The sequence below is a fragment of the Acinonyx jubatus genome, chromosome B4 (assembly GCF_027475565.1).
Source record: "Acinonyx jubatus isolate Ajub_Pintada_27869175 chromosome B4, VMU_Ajub_asm_v1.0, whole genome shotgun sequence".
NCBI lineage: Eukaryota > Metazoa > Chordata > Mammalia > Carnivora > Felidae > Acinonyx > Acinonyx jubatus.
The window spans coordinates 93,261,300-93,274,228 of record NC_069387.1 but is presented as its reverse complement, the minus strand read 5'-3'; the positions used below and the strand labels follow the sequence as shown (position 1 = coordinate 93,274,228).

Sequence of the window (12,929 nt, the reverse complement as noted above, 5' to 3'; positions counted from 1 at the left end):
ATTTAATCTCTATGTGATCATGCATGATATGGATTAGAGAAATTGCTTGTACTTCTAAAGGGGAATGGACTGAATGCGCATTAATCTTGAAAAGAAAGTAGAAGTATCAGATTTCTTTAATTAAAAATGAAGTTTTTAAAAATATGAGTGAAAAACATTCAAATTAAGAACTTGCACAGGCCAAAATATAAGTACAAAAGGCTTTTGCTCATAGGTGAGAATGTATGTATGCAGAAACATAGAAATGCATAGAAAAGAAAAGACTAGAAGGAAAACCACCAAAGTATTAACAATGAGGGGTGCCTGGCTGGCTCAGTCCGTAGAACATGCGACTTAATCTTGGGGTCGTGAGTTCAAGCCCCACGTTGGGCATAGCGTTTACGTAAAAAAGAAAAAAAAAAAAGTATATTGAGGCTCCTGGGTGGTTCAGTTGGTTAAGCGTCCGACTTAGGCTCAGGTCATGATCTCGCAGTTTATGGGTTTGAGCCCCTTGTCGGGCTCTGTGCTGACAAGCTCAAAGCCTACAGTCTGCTTTGGATTCTGTGTCTCCTCTCTCTGCCCCTCTCCCTCCCCTTCCCCCTTCCTCTCAAAAATAAACATTAAAAAAATTGTTCTTAAAGTATTAACAGTGAATATCTCAAAGTAGTGGGATTATAAGATGATTTTTTCCCTCTTTGCTTACATTACTTTTACACCATAAAAAAATGTTAACTTAAAAAAGACTACATAAATTTATGAAAGAAACTTCCCTAGTGTTCTAGAGGGAAAGCCTGAATAATAATAGCAGCTAATATTTACTATCACCTTGGTACATGAAATAGTTTATCCAATCTTTACTATAGCCTTTTGTGGTAGATACTGTTATCATCTCTATTTCAAAGGTGAAGACCTGTGACACCAAGAGGTTTAAGTAACTTGCCCAGGATAGTAGAAGTGGAATTCTGGCATTTTCTGCTGGAGTCCTTAACCTCTGCCCTGCATTGCCTCAGAATATTCCCATGATGCTGCAAACAGCCTCATTTTTCAGCACCTTGTTCCCTGATACGGTCTTCTGTCCCAGCGTTTCCCTGTAGCCAGTGTTCCACAATGCTTGGTCTCAGGAAATTCTTCTTCATAGCTAAAACAGTCTCTCATGCTGCATGACAAAAGATGACTCAGCCTCACAAACACTCCCGTCTATTTATGCCAAATATAGGGATAATCTCCCACTTTTCAAACCAAAAAGGGATCAGAACACAGTTAAGAGGACTTAGATGTGTTTGCTTGTAATTGAAAGTTAAGTAGGGGCATCGTAAACACAATTCTTTCCTATTTGAAAACAGCAAAAATTGTATGTAGTCCAGCAAAGGAAGATAGTCAACATATATCCAAAAAAAGAATATTAACCACATTAAAAGATTGTGTTGATTTAATACATCTCGAATAGCAACATTGAACAAACAAAATCCAAGGGCTTCAAGTGCAAGTTCAAAAACAGGCTGCTCCATAGACCTAAATATAAGAGCTGAAACAATGCAACTTTTGAAAGAAAACACAGGAGTAAGAATCTGTGACCTAGGATTAAGAAATGATTTCCTAGGTCTGATAGTGATAGCACAAGCAACAGAAGGAAAAAAAAAAAAAAAGATAAATAGGACTTGGTCAAAATTGAAAACTTTTGTGCTTCAAACAGGACCATGAAGCAAGTGAAAAAACAGCCCACAGAATGGGAGAAATTATTTGCAAATTAATATCTGATAAGGGTCACATGTCCAGCATATGTGAAGAACTGTTACCTTACAAGTCAAACAACAGGGGTGCTTGGTGGTTCAGTCGGTTAAGCATCCAACTCTTGATTTCATCTCAGGTCATGATCTCACAGTTCATGAGATCAAGCCCTGTGTCTGGCTCTGCACTGACAGTGTGAAGCCTGCTTGGGACTCTCTCTCTCACTCTCTCTCTCTCTCCCTCCCTCCCCCCCCACTCGCTCCCCCCACCAAATAAATAAACATTTTTTAAAAAAGTCACATAGCAAAAGATATGAATAGATGTTTCTCCAGAGAAGATACACAAATGGCCAATAAGAACATGACCAGATGCTCAGCATCATTAGTCATTAGGGGAAATGCCAATCGAAACCACAGTAAGACATCACTTCACACCCCCTGGAATGGCTGTGATCAAAAGACACTGACAAGTGTTAGCGAGGATATGGAGAAATTGGAACCCTCCTACATTGCTCGTGAGAATATAAAATGGTTTGGCTGCTCTGGAAAACATTTCTGCAGTTCCTCAAAATGTTAAACCTAGAGTTACCATCTACCCAAACCAGCAACTCCACTCCTAATTATGTACCCAAGAGAAACGAAAGCATACGCACACACAAAAACTTGTACACGGATGTTCATAGCAGCATTATTTATAATAACCCCCAAATAGTGGTAACCCAAGTGTCCATCAGTGGATGAATGGCTAAACAATATGTTATATATTCCATGCAATATTATCCACCTATGAAAAGGAACAAAATACTGACCCCATGCTACAACATGGATGAACTTTGAAAACATTATGCTGAGTAAAAGAAACCAATGACAAAAGACCACCTATTTATGTTTCAATTTATACGAAATGTCCAGAATAGGCAAATCCACGATGACAAGTAGAGTTTTGGTTGCCAGGAGCTGGGGAAGGATGGAGAGTGACTGCTAAGAGGTATGGGGTTTCTTTTGAGGGGTGACAAAAATGTTAGAAAATTGAATGTGGTGATGGATGTTTGTCAGACTCCATGACTGTACCAAAAAGCATTGAATTACACAATTTAAATTGGTGAATTGCGGGGCGCCTGGGTGGCTCAGTCGGTTGAGAGTCTGACTTTGGGTCAGGTCGTGATCTCGCGGTTGATGAGTTCGAGCCCCACGTCGGGCTCTGTGCTGACAGTTCAGAGCCTGGAGCCTGCTTCAGATTCTGTGTTTCCCTCTCTCTCTGCCCCTCCCCCAATCATGCTCTGTCTCTGTCTCAAAGATAAAATAAACATTAAAAAAAATTTTTTTAATAAATTGGTGAATTGCATGGTATGTGAATTGTATTTCAATAAAGCTGTTTTAAAAATAGTCTGCTCTTACCTATTCATAAACTCCCAGAGGTAGTATTATACCAGATAATAAAATAAGATTTCATTAAAATAGCTCTCAGTAATTCACTGGATTTGCAAAAGTCCCCAGTGCTACTCATTACTTGTTTCATATGAATGAAATAGGATTTTTAAACTTTTATTTTTTAAATTTATTTTATTTTAAAGTTTATTTTTGAGAGAGAAGAGTGCACAGGAAGGGCAGAGAGAGAGAGAGAGAGGGAGGGAGAGAATCCCAAGCAGGCTCCTCATGCCAGTGCAGAGCCTGACGCAGGACTCGAACTCATGAACTGTGAGATGGTGACCTGAGCTGAAGTCAAGAGTTGGACACTTCACTGACCGAGCCACCCAGGTGCCCCTGAAATAACATTTTTATCTTGGTGGCAAACTGCTGGCCTTTCCATAACAAGCACAAATGAGTCCAAAATTCCTTTATAAGCTGAACACCATGAACTTCAAACATGTAAGGACTGACCTGCCATTCCAGTGTAGGAGCCAGTGTTTCACCTTCCCGGCTGCACACTCCTCCCTGATCTAGTAAATACTCCAGTGTGGCCATCGTTTGAATTCTTCCGTAATAATGTCCCTAGGGAGACAGGATTTCAGTAGCTGGCTTCCTGGTTCTTTAGCACTAATTTTCCTACCTGGGTTTGTTATTTCCTTCTGGATTATTGTAGAGCCTTTATTTGGAGTTATTGAAGGTGTGAGTGCCGGTCTGTTCTTAATTGGCATGCTGGTGGCCATTGTTGCCTTATTCATCTGCAGACAGAAAGCTAGGTGAGTACAAAGATTCCTATGGTGATTGGGCTCCCAACTTTAAAGGTGCCTTTGAAAATGCCCGTTAGCCTGGGACGTAAGAAGGGAAAAGAATTTCCTTTCTCCAGGCTAAATCATCTTTGTTTCTGGAGAAAAACAAGTCAAACCCTCCAACAATGACTCGTTTTATTCAGCCCCTCCACGACCATTGATGAATTTTGCCCCAGCCAAATGACTGAGGGGCCATCTGTAGCTTCTTCATTTGAATGTGAAATAACTCCTTTTGCTCCTGAAGATAGAGATGTCTGTGAATTGCCCACCCAAGTGCTTTTCTGAAATATGCTGAAAAGTATGGTTGACATCACCACGTCGTGGTCATATTTGCCATGCTAATTTAAGAAGGGACCAAAAAGAACCAAATAGCAGGTGGCCCCAAAGCCACACCCCCTCCTCTTAGGGAATTTGTTTTATTTGGCACATTGTCTTCCCTCTTGCAGTCATGTCTTGCATCTAAGGTTTACTGGGGTTTTTTTTTTTTAAGGAAAGTTTTATTGAGAGTGTGGGAAGTGATTATGACCTGTAGCCAAAAACCAGAAGACAAATCTTCAGCTATTGCAGAGATCCGTTTCTGAGTGGGAAAAATCTATTTCTTCTTTATGTTCTTCCTCCCTTCAAAGAGACGTTGGCTGAGTGTAAATCTACATGAATACTGAAAAATCCATATTTGCACAGACATGCACAGCCTCACCATAAATGGAAAATTTTGTTTGAATCAAGTTTCATAATCAGAATATAAACCCTCTCCCTTATGTTTCAGCCTTGGTCGAGAAAGGCCCTCTGCCCGCCTGAGCATTCGCCGGGATCGACCATTATCTGTCCACTTGAACCTGGGCCAGAAAGGGTGAGCGCCACATTTTCCTTCACATAATGTATTGAAAGATGAGTTGATTGTTTTATGTGAGATTTGCTAACGAGGTCTTTCTTCTTTTGGCGTCCCTCACAGTAACCGGAAAACGTCTTGGTAAGAGAGAGAACTCATTAATTACTATATTATCTGCTTTTGAAATACAACCCAGATTGGGTATGGCAGTTTCCCTTTACATCAGTAATTTTCTTTTTCTTTTTTCTATTTTTAACTATAGCCCAATAATAATAAATCAGTTCGAAGGGCACTTCATGAAGCTGCAAGCTGATTCCAACTACCTTCTATCCAAGGAATACGAGGTACAACTTGGGCTCCGTGATGCTTTAGCAATCCCAGTCCTTAGGATTTCCCTTCCAGCCTCCCTCCTTTCCCTTTCCCTTCCCTCCTCCCCTCCACGTGGAGTCTCCCGTGGAGTCACAGGCTGATAGGGCTCGGGAGCTGACCCGTAGGATCTCAGCTGACCGCTCTTTTATGCCCGAATCCATTTCCTGCTGATGCACCACTGGGTCCCAGAGGCCAGTCTGATCTCCAGAACAGCACAGCAAGCAAAGTGCTACTTGGACAAGACGTTAAGAAAGAATTAACAAATCTCAGATGTAAACCTAATTCTGTCTATTATTTAACCTGGCATTTTGCTGGACTGGGAGACGATGTGGTTTGGTGAAAAGTGCCCAGGCTGTGGATTCGGTTCCCAGCTTTGCCACGTGTGTGGCCTGGGGCAGGTTAGTTATCCAGTCTGAGCCTCATCTGTAGAGTGGAGGTGAGAACAGCTCCTCTGCTGTGGGGATCAGAGCCATTCCGTAAACAGCAACTACTGGGACATGTTGTTAGATCATTATGTATCTTGAGGACTGTATGATTTGCCTTCTCTTATTTCATATTCTCCACCTGCAAACTTCTTTTTGACCTAATAGGACTTGAAAGACGTGGGTCGAAACCAATCATGTGACATTGCACTCTTGCCGGAGAACAGAGGGAAAAATCGATACAACAATATATTGCCCTGTGAGTTTTGTGTTGAAATGTGTCAAGCTGTCTTCCTCTAGCCATTTCTTCTCTTTTCTAGGAATAAAATGGGGGCTAAAGAAATATGGTATAGCTGAATATGGAAGATCTGAGGCTCTGAATGCCTTTAAAAAGGAATGACTTGTATGTTATTGCACTTCCCTTCAGTGGGTAACAACCAGCTTGCAACCCGCTATGACACCTCTCATGCTGTTGACATGTCACCACGTGGTCCTACTGCACCTCCTTGGAAGCCTGGGAGCAGTAATGGGGTTAACAGCAAAGGCCAGTGTGGGTTTCCTTCAAGTCCTAAGTTAGGAGTTATTATATATTTTTTATTATCCTGACCCTAGCAGGTGAGGCAGTAGAAAATAGTTGTTCTGGATTGTATTTATTCCGGCTGTGAAAGGGAGCCAGCCACTCCATGGGGGAAAGGTATAGTGTTATGAAGGAAAGAGCAGAGGGGGCCTCAAAGAGAATTTGGCTTGTTTGTGTGTTTATGGGCCGCCTGAGCAACTTGGCAAATCAGTCACCCTGTCTGACCCTCATCTGCAAATGGAGATGAGAATACCTCCCTCTGGGTATTTTGGGGGTCAGAGCTAATGCATATCAAATACCAAGCCTTCCATCAAACAGTAGAAAAAATCATCCTAAGATCCAGTGACTCTCAATCAACTTCCTTCCAGATGATGCCTCTCGAGTGAAGCTGTCCAATGTAGATGATGACCCGTGCTCAGACTACATCAATGCCAGCTACATCCCTGTAAGTGAACCATTAAGCCATAGTGCCTGGGATGAAGCTTTGATGGGTGGCTACATTGCAGACACCTTTCCTCCCACATGCTCCCACACTGTTCCCAGGTCTGGAAGCACATAGGTCTGATTGCCATAAAACACAGGGGGTGCAATTCCATCACTGCTAGGGCCCATTTTTCACAATGGCTATAGTCACACAAGATGATAATGAGCTCAGGAGGCATTGTCAAGGCTAGTCTTCTCTCTGCAGCTCTCAGCAAAGATTAGAGCTCCCTAAGGAAGCTCCATGGCTCAGGCTGCCCAGCTAGGGGAGCTGACTCAATGTTATTTGGATTTTTGAAAACCAAAGACAGAACTCAAAAGTTGTGTCAAACTATTGGGCTCAAATTCTGACTAGCATCTTGCCAACTTCCCACAGCACACTACAGTGGAAAAGACTTTAAGGTCAGATAGTTTCACATTTGAATTTCATCTCTGCCCCTTGCTGACTCTGTGACCTCAGGCAAGTTATGTCACCTCTTGGGGCCTCATTTTCTTTCCCAAAAAATGAGGAAAATAATATTTACCTCAAATAATTATTCATTCACTCAATAAACACTATGCAGTTAAGTAGTAACTATAAGTCAGACGCTGAGCTATGTACAGGGATAAGGTCAGGTGGAATCCTGACCATCAGAGAAGAGTCGGGACATCAGGAAATGACAAGGCGATGCCATGGGAAACAGGCTAGAGAAGTCTTCTCCACCATCAACATACATCCACAGCATGTAGGGTCTTGTTAAAATGCAGACTCTGATTCGGCAGGGCTGGGTAGGACCTGGGTTTCTGCATTTCTCACAAGCTCCCCAGGTCATCACCGGGCTGATGGTCTCTGGGGAGCAAGAAGCTAGGGGTGGCCAGGGGAGCTTCTGGGAGGAGACCACCAGCCCGCAGAGCTGAAGATAAAGGAAGGCTCAGCAGAGCAGGCAACATGCTGAAACATGGAGGCTAAATAAGGACTAGCCAGCCGAGAGGCAGTGTTTGGGTTGGCGGGCGTGGGGGTGGCAGAGGTGACACAGTGCAGGGGCCCCGAGGAGAGGCAAGGAGAGAAGGAACTTCAGCTAGGAGCTGCAAGTAATTCTGTCTTCCTGGAGTGCAGAATAAGTAGACGAAAATATCCTAGCTCATAGAGTTGTGGTGAAGATTAAGATCCGTGGAATTCCTGCCCCACAGTATATGGTAGATGCTCGATAAACAATGGTTTCCCTTCCCCTAACTTTCCCTTGTACGATGTCTCCAACCAGCGCTCGTATCAACTATCCAAAATGTCTAAAGCTCCCCTACATTGAATAGGGGAAGAGCCTGATCCAAGTCAGTCCCTCAGACAGTCCCTTCCTACACACACACACACACACACACACATACACACACACTGTCTAGATTATTGCCTGAGTCCTCCATTGCCTCTTAGAATAGACCCAGCCTAATAAATGGGAAGCAGGCTCCTAACAATAGTTCAGTGTTCCGGCCTTTGTCCTTCCTGTTCCCAAGCCTTGACACTTGTGTTAGTATCTTTTTCTCAAGTCAGGGATCTGGCAAAGACCTATATATCATGTAGTCTGCAGAGATAACCCTCTGTTTACAGTCCTGAGGAGGCCCATTGTTCCTGACTCTCCATGTTGTAAATTCATCACAGGGCAACAACTTCAGAAGAGAATACATTGCTACTCAGGGACCTCTTCCTGGCACGAAGGATGACTTCTGGAAAATGGCGTGGGAACAGAATGTTCACAACATCGTCATGGTGACCCAGTGTGTGGAGAAGGGCAGGGTGAGTAAACAGTCTCCCTGACTTCCGAACTTCGCTTACTGCCCCCAGGATGGAATTCTACCCCACCTCTGAGAGTTAAACTCCATAAAAGCGAAGGAGGGATCATGTGAGAACATTGTTAGTGAATTCAGCCACTCAGTTACAAGAGGCTTACCTGGGTGATACCCACTTCTGATTCTGGGTCTGAAGTTTCAGGCAAAGGTGTTTCCATTTGAAGACTGGGATCATCAGAAGTGCCCATGACACAGAAATATTAGGTGGCTCCTTGTCTGTTCCACCCTTCAGTGTATACCTTGCCAGAATCACTGGCTCTGCCCCTACTTTTAGGTAAGAGGAGGTAAACTTTAGGCTGCAGACACAAAGTAAAATAGTTATCTAGGGCGCCTGGGTGGATCAGTCCGTTAAGTGTCCAACTCTTGGTTTTGGCTCGGGTCATGATCTCACAGTTTGTGGGTTGGAGCCGTGTATTAGGTTCTGAGCTGACAATGTGGAGCCTGCTTGAAAATCTCTCTCTCTCTCTCTCTCTCTCTCTCTCTCTCTCTTTCTCCCTCTCCCTCTCCCTTTGCCCCTACCCCCCCCCATAAAAAATAAATAAGCTTTAAAAATAAAATAAAATAAAATAAAATAGTTACCTGGACAAATTAAGCAAATCTTGTAATGCATTTATAAGCCTCTATTTTATGTGGTTATTTTGAGGATGAAAAAAGAGATTGCATATAAAATACCCAGTATCTGTGATCAATAAATATGGGTTCATAATTCTCCCTCCTGTCTTCCTACATGTAAATTGAAGCTTAGCTAAATGTTCCAAATTTTCAAATATCACTTGGCACATGGCATTTGGTCTGGGTGAGGACAGTGATATCAAAATAGAGACAAAACAGGGCCAAGAAGACATTGGCTTCCTCTGCCCACCTAGAACTTTCTTGAGAAAGAACTATTGTAATATGTGGGTTATGGGCCAGTGGAATTGAAATGCAAAGGAAATCAACAGAAAGCTCAAGCCTTGGAACAGTGTGCCTGAAAGGTACATGAACCCAAAGTCAGGGCTTCGCTCCTTGGATAGTCTCCAAGGAGAGCTCCCTCCAAGTCTCTCCTTCCTTCGCAACTGCAGCCTGGTTTGAGCACTGGCCCTGAGCACACTGATGTAGAGCAGATGGTCAGACGCTCTAGCAGCTGACCCTAGATTCCAGCTCAGGAAGATGTTTTGAGGAGGAAACATCCAGGTTCATAGAGGAGTCACGTTTCCAGACTCACATATCTCTGTCTTCCTCTAGGTAAAGTGTGACCATTACTGGCCAGCAGACCAGGATTCCCTCTACTATGGGGACCTCATCCTGCAGATGCTCTCAGAGTCTGTGCTGCCTGAGTGGACCATCCGGGAATTTAGGATATGCAGCGTATGTTTGTCTGTTTGACTTAACCTAACAGCCCCTATTGGAAAGACACAGGACACCCATGAATCCCCTTTTTGCCGCTTCCTCCCCCATAGTTTCAGCTCATGGGAGTTGCTGAGTGGCATCAGATGTCAGACTTGTATGTTTGCCTTGGGTCCTTCCTCTTTTTTTTTTTTTTGGTGGCGGTGGGGGGTGTCCTTCCTCTTATCATCCTCTCTGCCTTCCAGGAGGAACAGCTCGATGCACACAGACTCATCCGCCACTTTCACTACACAGTGTGGCCAGACCATGGGGTCCCAGAAACCACCCAGTCCCTGATCCAGTTCGTGAGAACCGTCAGGGATTACATCAGCAGAAGCCCTGGTGCCGGGCCCACCGTGGTACACTGCAGGTACCGACGGGGAGTGGAGCGTCCGTCTGGGCCAACTGGCCTGCGCAGGCTGAGAGCACATTATTGTGCTCTCTCCTGTCTTCTTTCTCCCTTTCTTCACCTTCCACCTGTCTCTCACCCTCACTCTCCATCCCTTTCTCTCTCCCTCTTGCTCTTTTTGCTGCTGTACAAAATGCAAAGTCCCTATGTGACTTCCAGGCCCGCCATAAGTGGGTCCATCTCACTTCCCAACCCAAATTCCTGGAAACCTCCCTCCCACGCTCTCCACAAACCTGCCTATTCTCGCCTCTTGCCATCCTTACTCTTTGGAATGGCCAAATCTCTCTGCTCCGCTTGTATAAACCCTGAGCACCCTTCCAGATCCCTGCTCCAGACCTCCCTGCAGGTCAAGTAGCACTTGCCATCTGGAGCACCCAGTTTTGCTCTTAAATCTCTGTTCTGTCTTGACTTCTCTTTGCTTTGGACTGCATACCCATATAACCAGCCTAACAAGCAATGCCTCACTCTTCGTCTCTGGGGAGCCTGATGCTTAGCTAATTAATGTTTGCAGCAACACTTTGATAGCCCTGACCGAATGGCACTAAGAAATAAAGAGCAGGGAATTGCTACAGTAAGAGAAATGTCAGATGCCCTCGTTTCCTCGCAGTTAGCCCAGCACCCTAGGAGCCTGGCTTTTATATGTCATTGGAACCCTGATGCTTTTAATGGGAATGTGAAGCACTCAGGAGCTTCCTGCTTTCTGAAGAATGGCTGGCATTTCTGCCGGGACCACTTGAGAACTGTTATTCTTTATCTTACAAATCTGTGCATCAGAAACCTCCAGTTACACAGTCACTTTGGGAAGCAATTCAGCAATCCCTACTGAAGCTAGGGATTCTAGCTTCCCAATGACCCATCAGTTCTGCTTCTAGATATCAACCCTAGAGAAGTCCCCATGCATGTGCACAAGGAGGCTCACTGCAACACAATGTTTAAAGGAGAATAACTAAAAATGATCTCATTGCCTGTCAGTAGGGAATAGGTTAGCAGGGGTTAGATTGGCAGTGGTTTATGAACTCTGTGGAGTAGTTAAAAGAAAGTGGATCTTGGGGTGCCTAGGTGGCTCAGTCAGTCAAGAGTCCGACTCTTGATTTCAGCTCAGATCATGATCTCACAGTTTGTGAGTTAGAGCCCTGAGTCCGGTTCTCTGCTGTCAGTGCAGAGCCTGCTTCAGATCCTCTGTCTCCCTCTCGCTCTGCTCCTCCCCCGCTGGTTCTCTCTCTCTCTCTCTCTCTCAAAAATAATAAATAAGTAAAAACTTAAATAAATAAGAATCAAATTTTAAAAAAAAGAAAGTGGATCTGCATGTAACAACATGGATAAATCTCAGAACACAATACTGAGTAAAAAGAAAGTTGGCAGAAGGATACATAAAACATGTTACCATTTTGGTCAATTTTTGGAACATAAAAAATGAGTATATGGTTCATGGTTTTACATGTATGCAGGAAAAGTATAAAACATCCATGGAAACGCACACTAAGTGTAGAGAAGCACTTATCCCTGGTGGGGCGGGGGAGGTAGAGGAAGGAAGGAAAAAGAGATGAAAAGCTGGAACGTTTCTCAGAGGGAAAGAAGGATTCCCCTATTCTCTCATAACCTGGAAGGGAAAAGAAAGATGGGCCTAGAGTCTCTGGGGATGCAGTCCTGAAAGGCTAATTTAAGAAAAAAGGCTCAGTCTTCCTTCACTCTCTCTCCTAGTGCCGGTGTGGGTAGGACTGGAACCTTTATCGCATTGGACAGAATCCTCCAGCAATTAGACTCCAAAGACTCTGTGGACATTTATGGAGCGGTGCACGACCTAAGACTTCACAGGGTTCACATGGTCCAGACCGAGGTAAGAGTTACAGGCTGAAGGACACAGATCACCTTCCCTGCCTCTTTCCCCTAAAATGTCCAAGGCTTTAATCTGACAAGGGCAAATGACTTTGACTCATTAGGAAGAGAAAGAGAACTGAATATAGGTGTTCCGTCAGACTCGTCATTGTAAACATATTTCAGTGACCTTGAGGCTGATGTGTGTCCTTTTCTCTACTGCACCGGTTGCCCATCTTCTGTAGGTGGGTGGGAAGCACTGTTTTAAATCAATGCATTGTACGTGGGTGTACATGGGGGAAAGGCCAGGCCAGTCTTGAAGGTTATTTCCAGATAGGCTGGCTAGTGAGTACCAGAACTTCCATTAAGAAAAAAGAAACAGACTACAGTCTCTTCTCTCCTTCAGCCCACCCCAGCCCACCTCTAAAGACCCCAAAGGACTGCATGCACATTGATTACAAAGGATAAATGCTTCCATTTGTGCTGTCCTTTGACATTTGTAGGGCATTTTTGAACATGTTATCTCATTAAATTTTCACAAAAAAACAGACAAGAGAAGTATCATTTCCCATTTCCAGGCTAGAATGAGATTCAGAGGCTAAAGGGCTTTGCACAGCTATGAAGTGGCCAAGCTGGGACTCAAACTCATTCAAGAGAGTCCCAGGCCCTTAGCCCCACAGCCTCAGGGCCAGATCTGTGCTCACACACAGACCAAGCTTGTTATCCCCCTGCATCATTGCCTTATAAGACTCAAGTTCTCTTACCCTTGTGTTTCCCAAGCAACTCTGCAAAATCCTCTCTTTCTCTCTCTCCCTCTCTCCCTCTCCCTCTCTCCCTCTCTCTCTCTCCATATATATATATATATATATATATATATATATATATATATATATATTCCCATTGTTGGAAAGATACAAAGCCCT

At 43.9% G+C, this 12,929-nt stretch overlaps 1 protein-coding gene across 4 annotated transcripts in view; it reads left to right on the top strand.

The window, feature by feature from the left end:
* PTPRB (protein tyrosine phosphatase receptor type B) overlaps positions 1-12,929 on the top strand; it is a 118,710-nt gene that overhangs the window by 93,025 nt on the left and 12,756 nt on the right. For all 4 annotated transcript variants that reach the window (XM_015063617.3, XM_015063616.3, XM_027071254.2 and 1 more), the window contains 10 exons: positions 3,790-3,889; positions 4,686-4,769; positions 4,872-4,889; positions 5,011-5,092; positions 5,708-5,798; positions 6,485-6,561; positions 8,230-8,364; positions 9,642-9,764; positions 9,989-10,152; positions 11,893-12,028. In XM_015063617.3, coding sequence (XP_014919103.2) covers positions 3,790-3,889; positions 4,686-4,769; positions 4,872-4,889; positions 5,011-5,092; positions 5,708-5,798; positions 6,485-6,561; positions 8,230-8,364; positions 9,642-9,764; positions 9,989-10,152; positions 11,893-12,028 — 1,010 coding nt within the window. The remainder of the gene's footprint in view (positions 1-3,789; positions 3,890-4,685; positions 4,770-4,871; positions 4,890-5,010; positions 5,093-5,707; positions 5,799-6,484; positions 6,562-8,229; positions 8,365-9,641; positions 9,765-9,988; positions 10,153-11,892; positions 12,029-12,929) is intronic.